Source organism: Penicillium roqueforti, assembly GCF_015533775.1.
Source record: "Penicillium roqueforti strain LCP96 04111 chromosome Unknown scaffold_70, whole genome shotgun sequence".
Classification (NCBI taxonomy): Eukaryota; Fungi; Ascomycota; class Eurotiomycetes; order Eurotiales; family Aspergillaceae; genus Penicillium; species Penicillium roqueforti.
The window spans coordinates 506-16,142 of NW_024067634.1; the positions used below are offsets into that span (position 1 = coordinate 506).

The window sequence follows — 15,637 nt, forward strand, 5'->3', positions numbered from 1 at the left end:
TTAAGCTGGCAGCTATCCCATATAGAGACTATGATCGGCATTAGGCCTAGGCCTTTCGGGGACTGACTCGTCGGCCTCGAAAGTAAAAAAATTGGGAGACAAGAAGCAATGCGAACAAAGAAATCAAGCCACAGGCGGAGATCTTATAAATATTAGAATTACTAGCAAGGATGTTTGCGGCACGGGAAGTAATGGCAAGGGGAACATGCCAATCGGAATGTCATCAAAATAAATTGTTATGCAGACATCCTCGGATCTGTACATGGTAGGGTCTGTTAGGTCCGGGGGCGATAAGGAGTCGCATGATGCCACATCAATCTTCTATTCCGTACTGAAGTAGCACGACTTGGCTAGGGGCTGATTGGTCTGACATCATCAATCCTTTATACGGAGTATGAGAACGCAATTTGTGGCTTTCTTCAGGTTGGAACAGTAGGTGAAAACGAGCAGACTGCTTTGTTGTATATTGGCTTTTATTTCCACACAACCATAAAATATTTGAACTTTTGCGCTCATGAAAAAAATGGATAATCATAACAATATGGACTGGTCGCTTCAAAGGGCCAGAATTCCCAAAGGTGCCAAGAATATCAGAAAGACCCAATGGCCGTTCGCCTCGTGCGTGCCCCTGGGCTGGTGTAACCCCTGAAGCCTAACTCGAGCTCATCAAATCAAGTCAAGCTATACCTCAAGACGCAAGACCAAAATCAGCAAGGCTATGCATGACTGCCGATTTTGATGTCCAAAGGTAGACTCAAGACTTTCCCCTAATTATCTTGCCGTGAACGAGTCTATCCAACCACGCTCGGATCCGGTGGCGTACGGATGTCTCAGAAACCTGTCAGATCGCGGAGGCGTAAAGACATGCTGGCACAGACCACCCCAGCGCTTGGATCATCTCGCCGCTTCGGGCTATGAGTGTCAAGGAGTTGGCATAAATCCTTTACCTCTTGACGATCGACACTGTAGCTGGTCAGCTTTGAAATTCATGTTGAGTTCTGTTCTTTTTTTGGTATATTTACCGATATCTTCATCACCAAGCTCGTGGGAAAGACCCACTCGCTGCGGCTGATGCTTCACTGAGCGGCCATACACGATAGCATGCTTGAAATCGTCCTTGATTGTGCGGTGAATAGCGTCACACTGTTTCGTTAGTATGATTCTTAGAAAGATGAGGGCAACGCTTACGAAATTCTCGACTGTGCATGCATAAGAACGCAGCACAACAGGTGCTGAATAGTCGGGCGCTCTGCCCTTAGGCTTCGTGTAGATTCTGCGCAGCTTGAGCTTCTCCCACATCATCTCCATCAGCTCGTCGATATTCCATCCATGCTCCGAGCTAATTGGGCAGGCGTCTGGAATCCGGTACAGCAAATCCAACTCTTGGATGGAAATAGCGTCGATCTTGTTCAGCGCATAAATGACAGGGATGTAGCTGCGGCTCTTGGCTTCCAAGACATCAATCAGGTCGTCAATGGTGGCATCACATCGGATGGAGATATCAGCGGACGAAATCTTATACTCGCTCATTACAGCTTTGATTTCCTGGGATCTGTTAATACTCATCAAAGACCAAAGACTCTCTGGGAGATCAACTTACGTCGTTGTCAATATGAGTCAATGGCTGAGTGCTCGTGATGGCAATACCACCCTTGTCCTTCTTCTTGAAGACAATGTTGGGAGGCTTCTTATTGATGCGAATGCCAAAGCCCTCCAATTCATTCTCGATAACTCGCTTGTCAACCAATGGCTTGTTCACGTCAAGGACGATGAAAATGAGATTGCAAGTCTTGGCCACCGCAATAACCTGTCGACCACGACCCTTGCCGTCTTTGGCACCTTCGATAATACCTGGAAGATCGAGCATCTGAATCTTGGCGCCATTGTACATCACTTGACCGGGGACAGTTGTGAGGGTTGTGAACTCGTAGGCCGCGGCTAGATGGGCGTTAGAGAAATCGGTTGTCAAGGAGGGTCTTTACGAACCTTCTGAATGTTGACCAGTCAGTTTATTCATCAGTGTACTCTTGCCGACGGACGGGAAACCAATGAAGCCACTGCACTTGTAAGCGTATGCGATCGCAAATCTTCTCGGGTAACTTACACACTGGCCACACCAGTACGCGCCACATCGAAGCCAGCTAATCTCAAGTTAGCACTTAGCAGAGTGTTCAGATCTAGAATACTCACATCCACCACCGCCACCACCTCCAGTTGGGGTCAGAAGTTCACGCTTGAGCTTAGCAAGCTTCGCCTTCAGTTGTCCTGCATATTGTCAGAAGACGTCATCGGTGAAAAGTCGTCGGGGTGCGCGTACCCAAATGGTAAGAGGTGTTCTTGTTCTTTTGAGTCCGAGCCATTTCGGACTCGACCTCCTTGATCTGTACAAAATCATTGTTAGTAATTTGTTTGATGCTATGCTCAAAAATCTTTGACCGCACTCACCTTTTCAATAGTGGTCGACATTTTGGCGATTTGACCCAGCAATCAAAAATGAATCGAAGAAAAGATTGGAAATCCTAGTACCGAGGGACTCGATATATGTCCCTTAACAGCCAGCGAGTTGAGCGACAAGTTTTGAAGAAATACACTTGCGACCTGTGGACAATCTTGTGGCACCGCAGTTTTTAGTCAGGGCGGGGTGTGCGCCTAAGGCGACGAGGGCAAGTATGTCATTTCCAGCCTGAGGCATCATTTCTTATCGCTATCGCCAAATTGCAACTTGGGCAACTACATACCTCCAGGGCTAGGTAGGTACTGTGGACATTGAATTACTCTACTTGGCCTCAAATTTCATAATGAAAATACACGGCTTGTGTATACTCATATCCTAGTTTGTATCTCGCTGTGGTGGACCCTCGATTTCGTCATTCGGCCAACTTCCGATACCGCTTCTTTGCTACATAGACTTTATCCCAAACGCGCCCAGCACAACGCTCATTCAATATGCCATTCCTCAACGGGTCTGAGTTGATCACCGAGAAACCTGCCTTTGAGAAGCTCGTGGAGGACCTTAGTTCTGCGCTGGGTCCAAGTTCGGGTCTGGATTCTAGCGATGTCGATCCCATGGAGATACAGCTGTTGATGGAGAAATACGTCTCGAATTCGGATGAATGGGCTTCATATGCATTAGGTGATGCGAGTAGGACATACACAAGGAATCTGATTGATGAGGGAAACGGCAAGAGTAATTTGGTATGGAAAATGTCTCCCTCCAAATGATTACTTGACTAACTCGTTCAGCTGATTCTTGTATGGAGCCCTGGAAAAGGAAGTACAATTCATGACCATGCCAACGCACACTGCGTGATGAAGGTATTTTTTTTTTAATTCGATACATGAGTAGAAGCTGATTTGAAACAGGTCCTCAAGGGCAGATTGCAAGAAGATCTATACTCATGGCCCGACCAAGAGCAGATCGAGAATGGCCGAAGCTCACCACCTCAGCTCATCAAGCAGACAACCTACAGCGAAAACCAGGTCACCTACATGTCCGACAAGCTTGGTTTGCATCGGGTATCCAATCCGGACCAGGACAACTTTGCTATCTCACTCCATCGTATGTTCTCTCGTGTCGAAATGAACAGAATCCAGACTAATTGATCAGTTTATACACCACCCAACGCCGCAATCCATGGATGTCGCATTTACGATGAACGAACTGGCAAGGCCATGCACATCAAGCAGACCAACTATTATTCGTTCCGCGGTCAGCGGCTCGATGATGGACAGAAGTAGTCTTGTCGATGCCCGTTATCAATAACGCTCATTGTGGGGTGTTTACCTTGTACATTACCTAAGTTTGCCGAAGTCATAGCCCCTAATTTGGTAGCTGAGACTGTTCCCTTCGGATACCCCTCTTGTACTTTATGTTCAATTACATATTCTTCTCCGGCTTTTATTCATTATTGAAAGGCGTTCTGCGGCGTGATTGGCAAAGGAAATCTTATTTCTGGCATGTCATTTACTGGGACTTCTTGGATTTCTGTAATTTTTTTTTTTTGCTTTTGGTCATAACTCTATTCAGATTCAGAAGAACAGCCACTCTCATGTAGGCCCGCTTGCTCTACATGAAAGCCTCAACATTCAGCTCTAGAGTACTGACTGGGTACTTCAACTCGTACTTCTCGAGCACGGTAGGGTGCAGAATACCGAAGGAGCCAATGACCTGGTCCTTGCCACCAATACAGACGTGGATGGAAGCAGCGTGGCCGGGGAAGTAAGTGGGATCTACACTGTTAGCGAATTTCTTAGTCTGTTTCGAGGAGGTACACACCGTCTAGTTCCTTGATATAATACGAGTCGCCCGTAGGGGTCTCGCCCTCGACGAGGAAGTTGGTCTTAAGCATGGCCATGATACGATCAAGAAGACCGTGGACAATTTCAAACCCGCTAGTTTTACCATAGAAGGCAGCAGCAAAGTGTCTCTCGTTGCGGCTCTTGCGCTCCAGGGACAGATCCTTAAAGGCAACATCGCTGACCTCGAATATTTTCATGGGAACAGAGTGGTGCTTGTTCTCACGGATGGTCTTGAGCAGACCCGGGAGCAGGCTGGTACGGACCACCTGGAACTCAAGGGTCTTGGGGTTAGCCAGCTTGACAGCGGTGTTTCCGTCATCCTTGCGGTTCAGCCAGCCAAAGTTCTCATCATGCGAGCACAGAATCAACGGTAACACCTCTGACCAACCGGCCATGGCAGTCTCCACACGAACAATGTCGGAAAGCTTGTTGATAGGGAGAGGTTGGGCGACTGTGCCAGAGATGTTGGGGAACGCACGGGGCAGCGAGTTGAAACCGTAGGCAATGGCCACATCCTCCATGATATCACACTGGTGGAGTACATCGGCACGGGTTGGGGGGATTTCCACATTGATGATGTCTGAGACAGTGGTAGAAGGCTTGGCGCGGAAGGCCATCTTTGTGAGAAGAGTACAGATCTCTGCCGAACTGAGGCTCAAGCCACAGCACTGGTTGATGTACGAGACTTCAGCCTGAGCGATGCGGGGAGAGATGTCAGGGGTGACGCGAGTCTCCCCGTTATGCTCAGACACAATCTGGACAGGCTCGATGGTGAACGGCTCCAACGTATATTGGGAGAACATGGTGACCATCATCTTGTTCACAATATCCAGCTTTGTCTTATCGAGAGCTGTGATCTCAATTAAAACATTGGTGGTGTTCAGGTTGATCTTCGAGTGATCGCCGTTGATAATGGGTGGCAGAGAGCAAACAGTCCGGTCGGAGTCGTAGATGACTGGATAGACTGGAGAGTCACGAATGATGTGTAGGTACTTGCCCAACTGTTGGTGCTTCTCGTAGAAGTTCATCAATTCCTCGCCATCCATCTCCTGGGTCTGGTTCAATGGGACAAACTTGATATCCTTGGGAGGGAGAGCCTCATAAGTGAAGGGGCCCTTCACGGTGTCCAAATCATGGGTACCGATTGATACAAGGGTTCGTTGCCGGGCCAAGTTCTGGTGGAGCTTGTCTTGGAGAGCAATGAAAGACGCATAACGAGCCTGGTCGAACTTGATGTTCCGTAGAATAGCGCCAGCTACGTAGGGTCTGATTTTCGTGGTCTATTTTGGTCAGCGGAGCCCTTCCACCTGAGCAGAGTAGGTGTTGAAGTACTAACATCTTCCTTGACAATAATCCGCTCCATCTGTGCTGGCTGAGTCAACTTGTACTCGGGCAGGGGTTTCTGACCCAGGAAGATGTTCAACATGAGCGCAATGCCCTCGAAGCACAGCAAGTCATATCTGATCTCTTCTTAGTCTAAGTTCTTTCATTTGTTCTCCTCGGATGTCACGCGTACCGGTTGGCGGGGATCTCAATCTTGAGTTGCGGAGGTTCTTGCTTTCCATCGACGATAGGGCGGTCTGAGTTTGTAGTCTGAAAAGATCAGTATTGGCTATGTGTGGTCGGGTCTTGGAGAATGTACATCTTCGTCGAGCTCGATTCCTATTCAAAGTCAGTCATGCCCGGCAAGAATTTCCCAGCCAACCTACCAAATTCGAAACACAGCTCATCAAACTCCTCCGTGGTGTAACTGCAGCAAGGTCAGTAGAGTTCAATGACAAAGTCCAGAGACGTACTCTCGGCCCAACTCTTGGAAAAGAGCGGCCTTGTCGACCGAGATGGTGGGCATGGTGGGGGTTGCTGATTCTGGTGTCAATCAGCGAAATGTCCGATAAATCAATGCGGAAACCAAGTAGGCGGCGACTCCGACAGAATATAAGGAAAGCCCGTACAGAAATCCAGGAAGTAGTGATCGGTGCACAAAGTATTGGATGACTCTTGCGCTGGTGGAAATTCTGCCCGCAAGCCACCACCGCCACAGATCCCCCTCTTTTGTGACGATGGTATTGGTATAGTAATTCCCCTCCATATTCAAATGTTTGTGCGTACACCGCCAGTATGTAATTTACACCAGTAAACACTCAAAGCTCGACTGCCCTGCTCTGGTTGCTGCATCATCGAAGGGGGCTTTTTTCCTTTTCTCTTTACGAACTTGTATCAAATCTATTAATTTGCTGATCAAGGTACTCATTCAATTCTCGAGGTATGCTTCTGCTGAAGGTGTCCATGCGGCCCCAAACCCCCGCCCTCACGCTACCACCATTCATCCCCTTGCCATCTCGCGAAGTCGGAACTAATACTTATCAGCCATCCCATTGCCTCCTACACCACCTCTGCCGAATCGCTGTCAGGTCCAACACCACCCTCTTCTCATCCAGGACCGGGACTCAGCGTGTCTCCTTAATACATATCCAAATCCACAATGGAAGGCCAGAACGAGAACGATGAGCTCTACCCCATCGCCGTGCTCATTGACGAGTTGAAGGTAGATCTCCCTCCAGTCATACAGACAGTATTGAGCTCACATTTCTTTAGCATGACGATGTGCTTCTCAGACTCAATGCCATTCACCGTCTATCCACGATCGCGCTTGCACTTGGACCCGACCGAACCCGAGAGGAGCTCATCCCATTTCTTGATGGTTTGTCCAGTGTTCAATCGCCTAGCAGCCCCGTCTAACAGTAATAGATTCCGTCGAGGACGAGGACGAAGTTTTGACTGCGCTGAGTGAAGAGCTGGGTAATTTTACAGAATATGTTGGGGGTCCAGAACACGCGCACGTCTTGCTCTCCCCGCTAGAGAATTTGGCGGCTATCGAGGAGCCCTTGGTGCGAGAGAAGGTACCACACCAGCTGAAAGTTTCTTGAGGCGCATGCTAACTTTACAGGCCGTTGAATCTCTCAACAAGGTATGCGAACAGCTTTCAGAGAGCCAAGTTGAAGAGTATTTTGTTCCGCTAGTCCTCCGTCTCTCAAAGGCAGACTGGTTCACTTCGAAGGTCTCTGCGACTGGTCTTTACTCCACACCATACAAGAAGGCTACTCCGGCGTTGCAACAGAGCCTCCGACAGCATTTCGGGGCTTTGGTACACGATGAAACCCCAATGGTGCGGCGACAGGCAGCCAACAATCTGGCCAAGTTTGTCAAAGAAATGCAAACCCAGGTCATTATTGATGAAATAATTCCCTTGTTTCAATACTTGGCGAGCGATGATCAGGACAGTGTTCGTCTGCTTACAGTTGACATTCTTATTGCGATCGCGGAGGAAATTCCCAAAGAACAACAACCTAGCCACGGCGTCTTGTTGACTTCGCTGCGGAATCTGTTCGAAGACAAGAGCTGGAGGGTCCGATACATGGTTGCCGATCGATATGAAAAGGTAAATCGCCTTTGCCGAATTTCAGACTATTGAGCGACACTGATGTATGCAGATTGCCAAAGCTGTCCACGAAGAGGTTGTCACCCGTGACATGGTTCCTGCCTTTGTCAAGCTCCTCAAAGATACAGAGGCCGAGGTTCGCACCGCAATTGCGGGCCAAATCCCTGGTATGATACCCTGGTTATATATAGTTGATACATGACTAACACATTCAGGCTTCTGCAATTTGATCGATCGCGACACTCTCCTCAATGAGATCATGACCAGCGTTGAAGACCTTGTCTCCGATCCCTCTCAGCACGTCCGGGCTGCCCTCGGTACTCAGATCAGCGGCCTCGCGCCTATTTTGGGCAAGGAGGAGTAAGTATCCTGCTTATCTGCTAGCAATAACCTATACTGACCATCCAGGACTATTGCCCATCTACTCCCCATGTTTCTCCAGATGCTTAAGGATGAATTCCCCGACGTCCGACTGCACATTATCTCGAAGCTCGAGCAAGTCAACAAAGGTAAATGCTGTCCAATTCTTTTAAAATGTATGTCTTCTAACCCTTTACAGTCATTGGTATCCAGCTTCTCTCCCAGTCTCTTCTTCCCGCCATTGTTCAACTGGCCGAGGATAAGCAATGGCGTGTTCGCCTTGCCATCATTGAATATATTCCACTCCTTGCCAGTCAACTTGGAGTCGAGTTCTTTGACGAGCAGCTGAGCGATCTTTGCATGGGCTGGCTTGGGGATACTGTCTTTTCCATCCGAGAGGCTGCCACTGAGAACCTGAAGAAACTGACAGAGGTATTCGGCGTGGAGTGGTCAAAAGCTTCTATCATTCCCAAGGTGATGGCCATGGGCCAACACCCTAACTATCTTTACCGCATGACGACATGCTTTGCCGTTTCTGTAAGTTCACTTTCTTGCTACATCAGTCAATGCTAATTGTCAGACCCTTACTCCCGTTGTCAACCTCGAAATTATTGAGAACTCTCTCCTACCTATTCTGGAACGCCTAGTGACGGATGAAATCCCCAATATTCGCTTCAACGTCGCCAAGTCCTACGCCGTTCTCATCGTCACACTGCGTCGTCTGCCAGCCGATAAGACCTTAGTTGAGGTGGAGAAGTCCGAAGAGCCTATCGCGCCATCACCCCGGAGCCTGGAGTTGATTCAGTCAAGAGTTGTGCCAAGTTTGGAGAAGTTGCAGGAGGATGACGATGTGGATGTCCGATACTTTGCTACAACTGCTGGTGGCAATCAGGATGAGATGCAAACCTCTCCTTAAACTATGCACTTGTTCGGCCAATACCCAACAAGACATTTTGTCAGGTTAGAGAATAACCAAGCGTCCTTTTCTTCCAGGCGTTTTTAATGTAGAGCTTTCACATAACGTTTAACCAGGGTAGGTAGTCAAAAGCAAATGCGCAAATAAAGACGTGCGGTGCATGTAAAGCCACTAGTTACTACAATACAGTTAGTACATGCGTATTAGAGGGTAAAGAGAGGGCTTTAAGCCGGCCCTGGCTAGAGTGCGCCGGGGGAGCACCTGAACCTTGTGATTCATTTGTCAGCAAAAAGCGGCCCCTGGGCCGGGGATCCAGTCCATGGTCGGACTGCTTGTTTTAGTTATCACTGGCAGTATATCAAATAAATTTGGGAGACCAATATCAACATCTAAAATATGCTTTTCTAAACCGCAGTGCGTCTCATCGGCATGTCGATTAGCTTGTGATCCTATCGAGACTCTCATTTATATGACTCTTCAGTCGCCATGTCGTGGCCATACCATTTCATTTCTCTCTCGGAAAACGACAAGCTGCATCGCAGGGAGCTGCTTGATCTTCGCGGCTATTACGCACAATGGTCAATCATTGTTGTCATCGTCGCGGTTCGAATTTTTCGCTTTGCTACGAGATCAACTGCTAAGTGGGATGGCCCAGTTTCTGGAAAAACCCGACAGTACCTTGTCTGCGGGCTGTGGCTACTATGGCTTCTAGGCCTTTCCATATGGAACAGTGGTGATGGTAAGTCTTCATCTTCTAGTAAGTTTGAGCAACGAGCTAACATGGAAGATTACCTCCATTTGACCAAAGCATTGGGGCGAGTTGGCCTGTCCCAACTGCCACTGCAGGTTCTAATGTCTCCGGCATACATCTCTCGGCCGGCAGCCTCATCTGTACTGTCTCTTCTTACTGGTATCCCTCAGCCAACGTTGACTCCGTACCACCGTCTCTTTGGTCGGGCGGTGGTCTCTCTTCTGCTGGCTCACGCCGCGCTGTACACGCTGTTCTTCGTGCAATCCAGCCATCCTGACTTTGGTATATTGCTCCTCAAACGAATCCAAGACTTAGACGTCCAATGTGGCCTAGCCGCGATATTCTCGGCCGTGCTACTCATTCTCTTCGTGCGGCCTGCTTCCCAGAAGGGACTCCAGTCTTGGCTTGTGCAGGGAAGCTTCCAAGAACGCAGAAAGATGTTTTACTTTGGTCATGTGTCTTTGGTGGTATTATTGTGTGTTGCGGCTTATATTCATGTCAAGCAGGCGCAGAAGTACATTCTGCAGACTTTGGCAGCTTCTATGCTTAATTGGGTGTGCTCTTGGGCGCTATGTTAGTGTAGGCTGGGAAAATATAACATCCTTTCAAAAAGAAAATTCCCTTGGTCAAGATCTCAATATTTACTCTATGGATGTAATATATGAGCTTGTGTAGCATGAATCTCATTCCTGAGTGAGGTCCATAGGAGTTTTTAATACTTTTTTTTTTGTACTTGGTTAGATCTTGTTTTTCTGAGACAACTTCGATCTACATGTATGGAATTTAACCCCTTTTTTCTCCCCCTTAGTAGTAGAAACAACAAAGAGTGAGTAGGAAGTTCAACGGTATGTTGTATAACTATATAGTACATGAACTGTGTACCCTGATATATATTCGATAGTGGTCAGGTTTGCTACTAAATATGTTTCTACCAATGAATTCCTGAACGACATTCTTAGTTTTCTGTCGCACGATATACATCGATGTACTCCGTACGGTCGAGGAAGTCAAAGCACATTTGGTGACACGTATATGAATAGATTATGGCGTACCTCCCCTGCATCCGGGCAACGCCACATACTAATAGATTGGCCCCTTGGAGAATTGGGGCCACACAAATTAAAACATCATATTAAAACATCACTGATCGCCTTTGTCTTTTAGAACGCTTGAACAGCACATAGATAGCTAATTAGATTGTGACGATTACGTTAGAAAGGCTTGGCGGATAAGGTTCACTAATAGCCCGAGGCCAACTCTAGACTTATGGAGAACCCTCCTGACGACCTTAGCCTCGCTCTCCTTCTTCATGCCTCCCCCCAATGGCAGCATGCGCATTCAACGGTTGATTGTATTACTTGCGATCGGCGTTCTTGCCTGTCTTTCTCTCCTACTACTACGATCATCGAAGCACTCCGAGCCGCAGCCCATAGATTTGCCTCCTCCCGAACCAATACAACACCCTCAGCTCCATGCGGGGCAGAACACATACCTCCCCGAAAAGGAACACCCGATCACGCGTCTGGTTGGAAATGCCCAACAAGATTTCAATCATGCGCAGTCCCGGCAATCCAAAACCCTGGCCGAGGCCGTGACTGAATACAAGCGTCGCTATAATATGCACCCGCCGCCATTTTTCGACAAGTGGTTCGAGTTTGCCCAGTCGAGAAATGTACAGCTCATCGATGATTTCGATACCATCTACCACACCCTCCTCCCCTTCTGGGGTGTGAAACCTAGAACGATTCGCGAACGGGCGCGCGAGACACTCGGATTTGACAATGCGATGATCGGTGTTCTAATTCGCGACGGCAAGGTGTCCTTAACGGATGGAGGGGGCGACGCCGGTAAGTGGCAGCGAGACGCCACGGCCGGTATGATGAAGTCTTTCGTGAAATACTTGCCCGACATGGACCTGGTGTTCAACACTCACGATGAGCCGCGCGTAATCCTCCCCAGCGAAGACCTCCAGCGATTGGTGCAGACAGCCAAGGATTTCACTATCCCAGCAGCGTTCAAGAACACTCCGACCAATGCGTGGTCCCCACGTGCTTCGGACCTAAACAAAGGCGATCGCATCGACGAGGTGCGCACCACTCGTTTCAACCGTTTCGCACACCAACCGACCTGGACAAATTCCCGAGTATCTTGTCCGGTTAACAGCCCAGCGCGCTCGCTCGAAGAAAATCCCACTGATGACGTTGATCCCTATGCCTATGGCGAACTCGGCTTCATCTACAACACCACGGCGGCCTCTGACATCTGCAATACCCCCTCCCTCCGCCATACATACGGATTCTTTGACCGACCCAACGCCTTTGATGTCGTCCACGATCTGTTCCCCGTCTTTTCACAGAGCAAGATCTCTAGCTTCCAGGACATTATTTACCCAAGTCCTTGGTACTGGGCCGACAAGGTTCCCTACGATACTGAAAAGGACTATGCTTGGGAGGCTAAGACCGACCGAATGTACTGGCGTGGCTCTACAACCGGTGGGTTTTCGCGTGCGGGTGGCTGGCGCCGACAACATCGGCAGCAATTTGTCGACAACGTCAACGCCTTAGGCACCACTCAAATTCTCGCTCGCCAGGGGGACAGCTGGGTTTCCCAGGTTATCAACCGAGACGCCTATCGTGATTCCTTCGATGTCAAGTTCACATTTATCGGCCAGTGCGACCCGGACGACTGCAACGCGCAGACTGCGTACTTTGGAGTGTTCAAGCAGGCTGGGCAACAAGATGCGTGGGCGCACAAGTTCCTAGTCGATATCGATGGGAACGCTTTTAGCGGGCGGTTCCACGCTTTCTTGCATAGCAACAGCTTTGTCTACAAGATCGCCATCTTCCGCGAATGGCATGACGAGTGGTTGAAGCCCTGGGTACATTACGTCCCTCTCAGCTTGAAAGGCAACGAGTATGTCGAGAGCATGCGATACTTCACTTCAGAAGAAGAGGGCAAAAAGGCCGCCCTTCAAATCGCTAATCAGGGTCAGCGCTGGGCACAGCAGACCCTACGAAATGAAGACCTGGAGGTTTGGTTCTTCCGGTTACTCCTAGAGTAAGGACCTCGTCATTCCATGAGAGAATTCTGCTAACTTGCTCACTTTTCAGGTATGGTCGCTTGGTAGACGACAACCGTGAACAACTAGGGTTCGTTCTTTGATCTGTATATATTCCCTTCGACGAGATGATGGCTTTTTGTTTTTTTTTGGACTCCTGTTAATACCCCCTTTCCCTTGGACTGTCTTCTACCAATAATATTTGTGCATGTGGAGGTGGCGTTCGGTCTGCCATAGATTGAGAAAAGCTGTAAACTGCCTACAATTTACAGTGTAATGTGATTGCAATCCTAGATTTCATCCTGATATCATCTAAATTATCTAGATTATGGATACCCCGTACCTACATATTTACATGTAGGTACCCGCTGTCAACCGTTTTATATCGCTGACTCAGGCGTGACGCTACCTGTGGACCGAGCTCCGGTTGCCACAGCTCTAGATTTATTACAAGCTTCTTCTTACTCCTTCAACACATGATTCCAATATGGGCAGGACCATATCCCGCGTTTTGATCGGGGCAGCTGTCTTTGCCTATGGCTTCTTTACAGTTATTCTTTACGACCTCGTTGCCTTAGCGAAAGGCACCTACTTTAGACGCCCCACTGAAACCGAGAAACGAGACCTACAGCTTGGTGAGCTATGTATGTACCAATCGTGAAGGTTCTTTGCTGACTCTCCAGCTCGTGCTCGCCTGTGGGATTTATCTAAAGATTTCGAAGGTCTCTCTCACCACATTCTAACCTTGCAAAGCGGATTCAAGTTCCATTTTGTTAGTAACGATACTCCAAACACACCGAAAACCGTCAATTCCGATAAACCATTGGTCATCTTCATCCACGGATTCCCCGATAGCTGGGCGATCTGGCGACACATTATCAAAAACCCTGCTCTGCAAGAGGCCGTTTCACTAGTTGCGATTGACCTCCCGGGATATGGAGGAACAGAGAGCCTGGAAGAATATAATGCAACGAATGTCTTGGAGAAATTGACAGAGCTGATCGTCACTCTGCGAACCCAGTATGGCGTGGACTCGGGCAACGAGAGCAACAAGAAGAGGACGATAATTGTCGCCCATGATTGGGGTTGTGTCTTGTCCATGCGTCTCGCTGCCGAAGCTCCGTCCCTAGCCCATCGGTTCATCCTGTCCAATGGACCATCAGTATGTCAAAACACCGGGGAAGATGTTATCTCAACTAACGTTTCAGATCAAATTGGTTGAATCTAATATCCGCCGTCTACTCTTCTCGACTAATAAGATGCTCGGCAACGCCTGGCGTTCACCAATGCATGCCCGCGTCCCGCTGATGCAAGCACTCCGAAGCTTCACCCCTCTCGCCCGCCAGCTTGTCCTATCCGGCTATATCTTTGCCATGCAGCTACCAACGCCAATTGTCTACTACCTCCTGTCCGGAGGCAACCAGTCACTATTGAAAATTTGCCACCTCACCTCCTACAACAAGGACGAATATACTTCCCTCGACGTGGCCAACAGTATGGCCAGCACCATGGGTCCGTCCACCGCAGAATCGGATACTAAAACTTCCAGCGGTGATGCCTATCCTGCCAACCTCAGCCAGCGCGCGTTCGCACATGTCATGCACATGGCGGCTTATTACCGTGATCGGGCGGCGACGGCGTCTTGGACCAAGTCTATTGAAACGGTCGCTAGCTTACACAGTATTTCATCCGGAAAGCGACTGTCCAGCAGCGGAGCTGGACTGTTTGACGAAGGTCCCCCGGGCGCTCTCAAAGCTAGCGCAACCATTTTCTGGGGCAAGGATGATATTGCTCTTGACCAGAGGATCTGCCTTGATGGGATGGGTGATTACTTAGCGCAGGGATCCCATATTGTGCTGCTTCCCCGCACGGGACATTGGACGCCGGTTGAGCGTGAGAGCGGCGCAGCTTTGGTCAAGACTATTGAATGGGCTGCTCAAGGTGAAGAGACAGACATCGGGACGGCCATCGCTGAATCCTACCCGGGTGTTCAGGTCACCTTTTCGCGATAAACATAGGCAATATGTCGGACGACTCCAATATTCAACGTTTTCGTTTTGCGGGGCAACCCGAGCTAAAGCGGCTAGGCGATGTTTCACTTAGACCAGACCGACCACTTATAGAAGATGGATTCCATATATGCTTTGTATAGAAGTGTAGAATAGCATAGAGAATATCGGATATTGAGTCCACGAACTGTAGAGAAGACCGAAAACATACGGAGTACCCAAAAGAGAAGTCCAGCGGGATCGCTGATTTACCCGAAACCACTCCACTTCCCCTCGGGAGCTTTGACCTTAGCTCTCCTGCATCCCGGCCTTTGCTTTCCCATTGCCTTTGCTTCTCTCAATTCCACAAAAGATTTCTTCTTTACACAACATGCTGTGAAAAAAAAAAAATTCAATCTCCTGTTTTCGTCGCCCCTCGAACCTGCGGCCCAGGTACCACAGTCGGTGTATTGGGCTCCTACCGGCCCGAACTTTCCTTGGCGATTGACAGGTTAAATATAGCCCCGACAGCTCTTCTCAGCTCTTCTCGTCTTATTTTGGGGGGTTTTTCTTCTCTGCTCCAGACTTCTTTGGGCGCCTGATCATTCTTTTGCTGTTAGACTGTTGGATCTGTGGCGTGATGGATTCCAATGGAGGAGCAGTCTACTGCACGGTATTTTACCGGGGGGGGGGGCGGGGGGGGGGGGGGGGGGGGGGGGGGGGGGGGGGGGGGGGGGGGGGGGCGGGGGGGGGGGGGGGGGTGGGGGGGGGGGGGGGGGGGGGGGCGGGGGGGGGGCGGGGGGGGTGGGGGGGGGGGGCGGGGGGA

The 15,637-nt window shown here is 49.3% G+C and overlaps 6 protein-coding genes across 6 annotated transcripts; 4 read left to right on the forward strand and 2 right to left on the reverse strand.

Moving 5' to 3' along the window:
• Window positions 1-943: 943 nt before the first annotated feature.
• On the reverse strand, window positions 944-2,466 carry LCP9604111_9733 (GTP-binding protein RBG1; the record flags this gene model as incomplete). Its single annotated transcript, XM_039078020.1, has 9 exons — window positions 944-963; window positions 1,023-1,143; window positions 1,189-1,545; window positions 1,601-1,938; window positions 1,987-2,057; window positions 2,105-2,141; window positions 2,191-2,265; window positions 2,318-2,381; window positions 2,446-2,466. 9 exons carry the CDS (start codon window positions 2,464-2,466, stop codon window positions 944-946), a joined length of 1,104 nt encoding a protein of 367 aa, XP_038924268.1.
• Window positions 2,467-2,946: 480 nt separating this feature from the next.
• LCP9604111_9734 (putative cysteine dioxygenase Cdo1) lies at window positions 2,947-3,738 on the forward strand (the record flags this gene model as incomplete). The annotated part of the gene is made up of 4 exons (XM_039078021.1): window positions 2,947-3,195; window positions 3,244-3,315; window positions 3,364-3,559; window positions 3,608-3,738. 4 exons carry the CDS (start codon window positions 2,947-2,949, stop codon window positions 3,736-3,738), a joined length of 648 nt encoding a protein of 215 aa, XP_038924269.1.
• Window positions 3,739-4,066: 328 nt separating this feature from the next.
• LCP9604111_9735 (phenylalanine--tRNA ligase subunit beta) lies at window positions 4,067-6,148 on the reverse strand (the record flags this gene model as incomplete). Its single annotated transcript, XM_039078022.1, has 7 exons — window positions 4,067-4,230; window positions 4,277-5,579; window positions 5,636-5,759; window positions 5,816-5,892; window positions 5,942-5,961; window positions 6,009-6,049; window positions 6,096-6,148. The coding sequence occupies 7 exons, from the start codon at window positions 6,146-6,148 to the stop codon at window positions 4,067-4,069; spliced, it is 1,782 nt and encodes a 593-aa protein (XP_038924270.1).
• A 246-nt stretch (window positions 6,149-6,394) lies between these two features.
• LCP9604111_9736 (protein phosphatase 2A structural subunit TPD3) lies at window positions 6,395-9,014 on the forward strand (the record flags this gene model as incomplete). The annotated part of the gene is made up of 12 exons (XM_039078023.1): window positions 6,395-6,415; window positions 6,543-6,562; window positions 6,667-6,710; window positions 6,789-6,844; window positions 6,895-7,000; window positions 7,048-7,199; window positions 7,247-7,738; window positions 7,791-7,905; window positions 7,954-8,098; window positions 8,147-8,247; window positions 8,298-8,635; window positions 8,679-9,014. 12 exons carry the CDS (start codon window positions 6,395-6,397, stop codon window positions 9,012-9,014), a joined length of 1,926 nt encoding a protein of 641 aa, XP_038924271.1.
• Window positions 9,015-9,500: 486 nt separating this feature from the next.
• On the forward strand, window positions 9,501-12,927 carry LCP9604111_9737 (putative capsule-associated protein CAP1; the record flags this gene model as incomplete). The annotated part of the gene is made up of 4 exons (XM_039078024.1): window positions 9,501-9,753; window positions 9,802-10,047; window positions 11,028-12,822; window positions 12,876-12,927. 4 exons carry the CDS (start codon window positions 9,501-9,503, stop codon window positions 12,925-12,927), a joined length of 2,346 nt encoding a protein of 781 aa, XP_038924272.1.
• A 383-nt stretch (window positions 12,928-13,310) lies between these two features.
• Window positions 13,311-14,835, forward strand: LCP9604111_9738 (alpha/beta fold hydrolase; the record flags this gene model as incomplete). The annotated part of the gene is made up of 3 exons (XM_039078025.1): window positions 13,311-13,458; window positions 13,507-13,985; window positions 14,032-14,835. The coding sequence occupies 3 exons, from the start codon at window positions 13,311-13,313 to the stop codon at window positions 14,833-14,835; spliced, it is 1,431 nt and encodes a 476-aa protein (XP_038924273.1).
• Window positions 14,836-15,637: the final 802 nt, after the last annotated feature.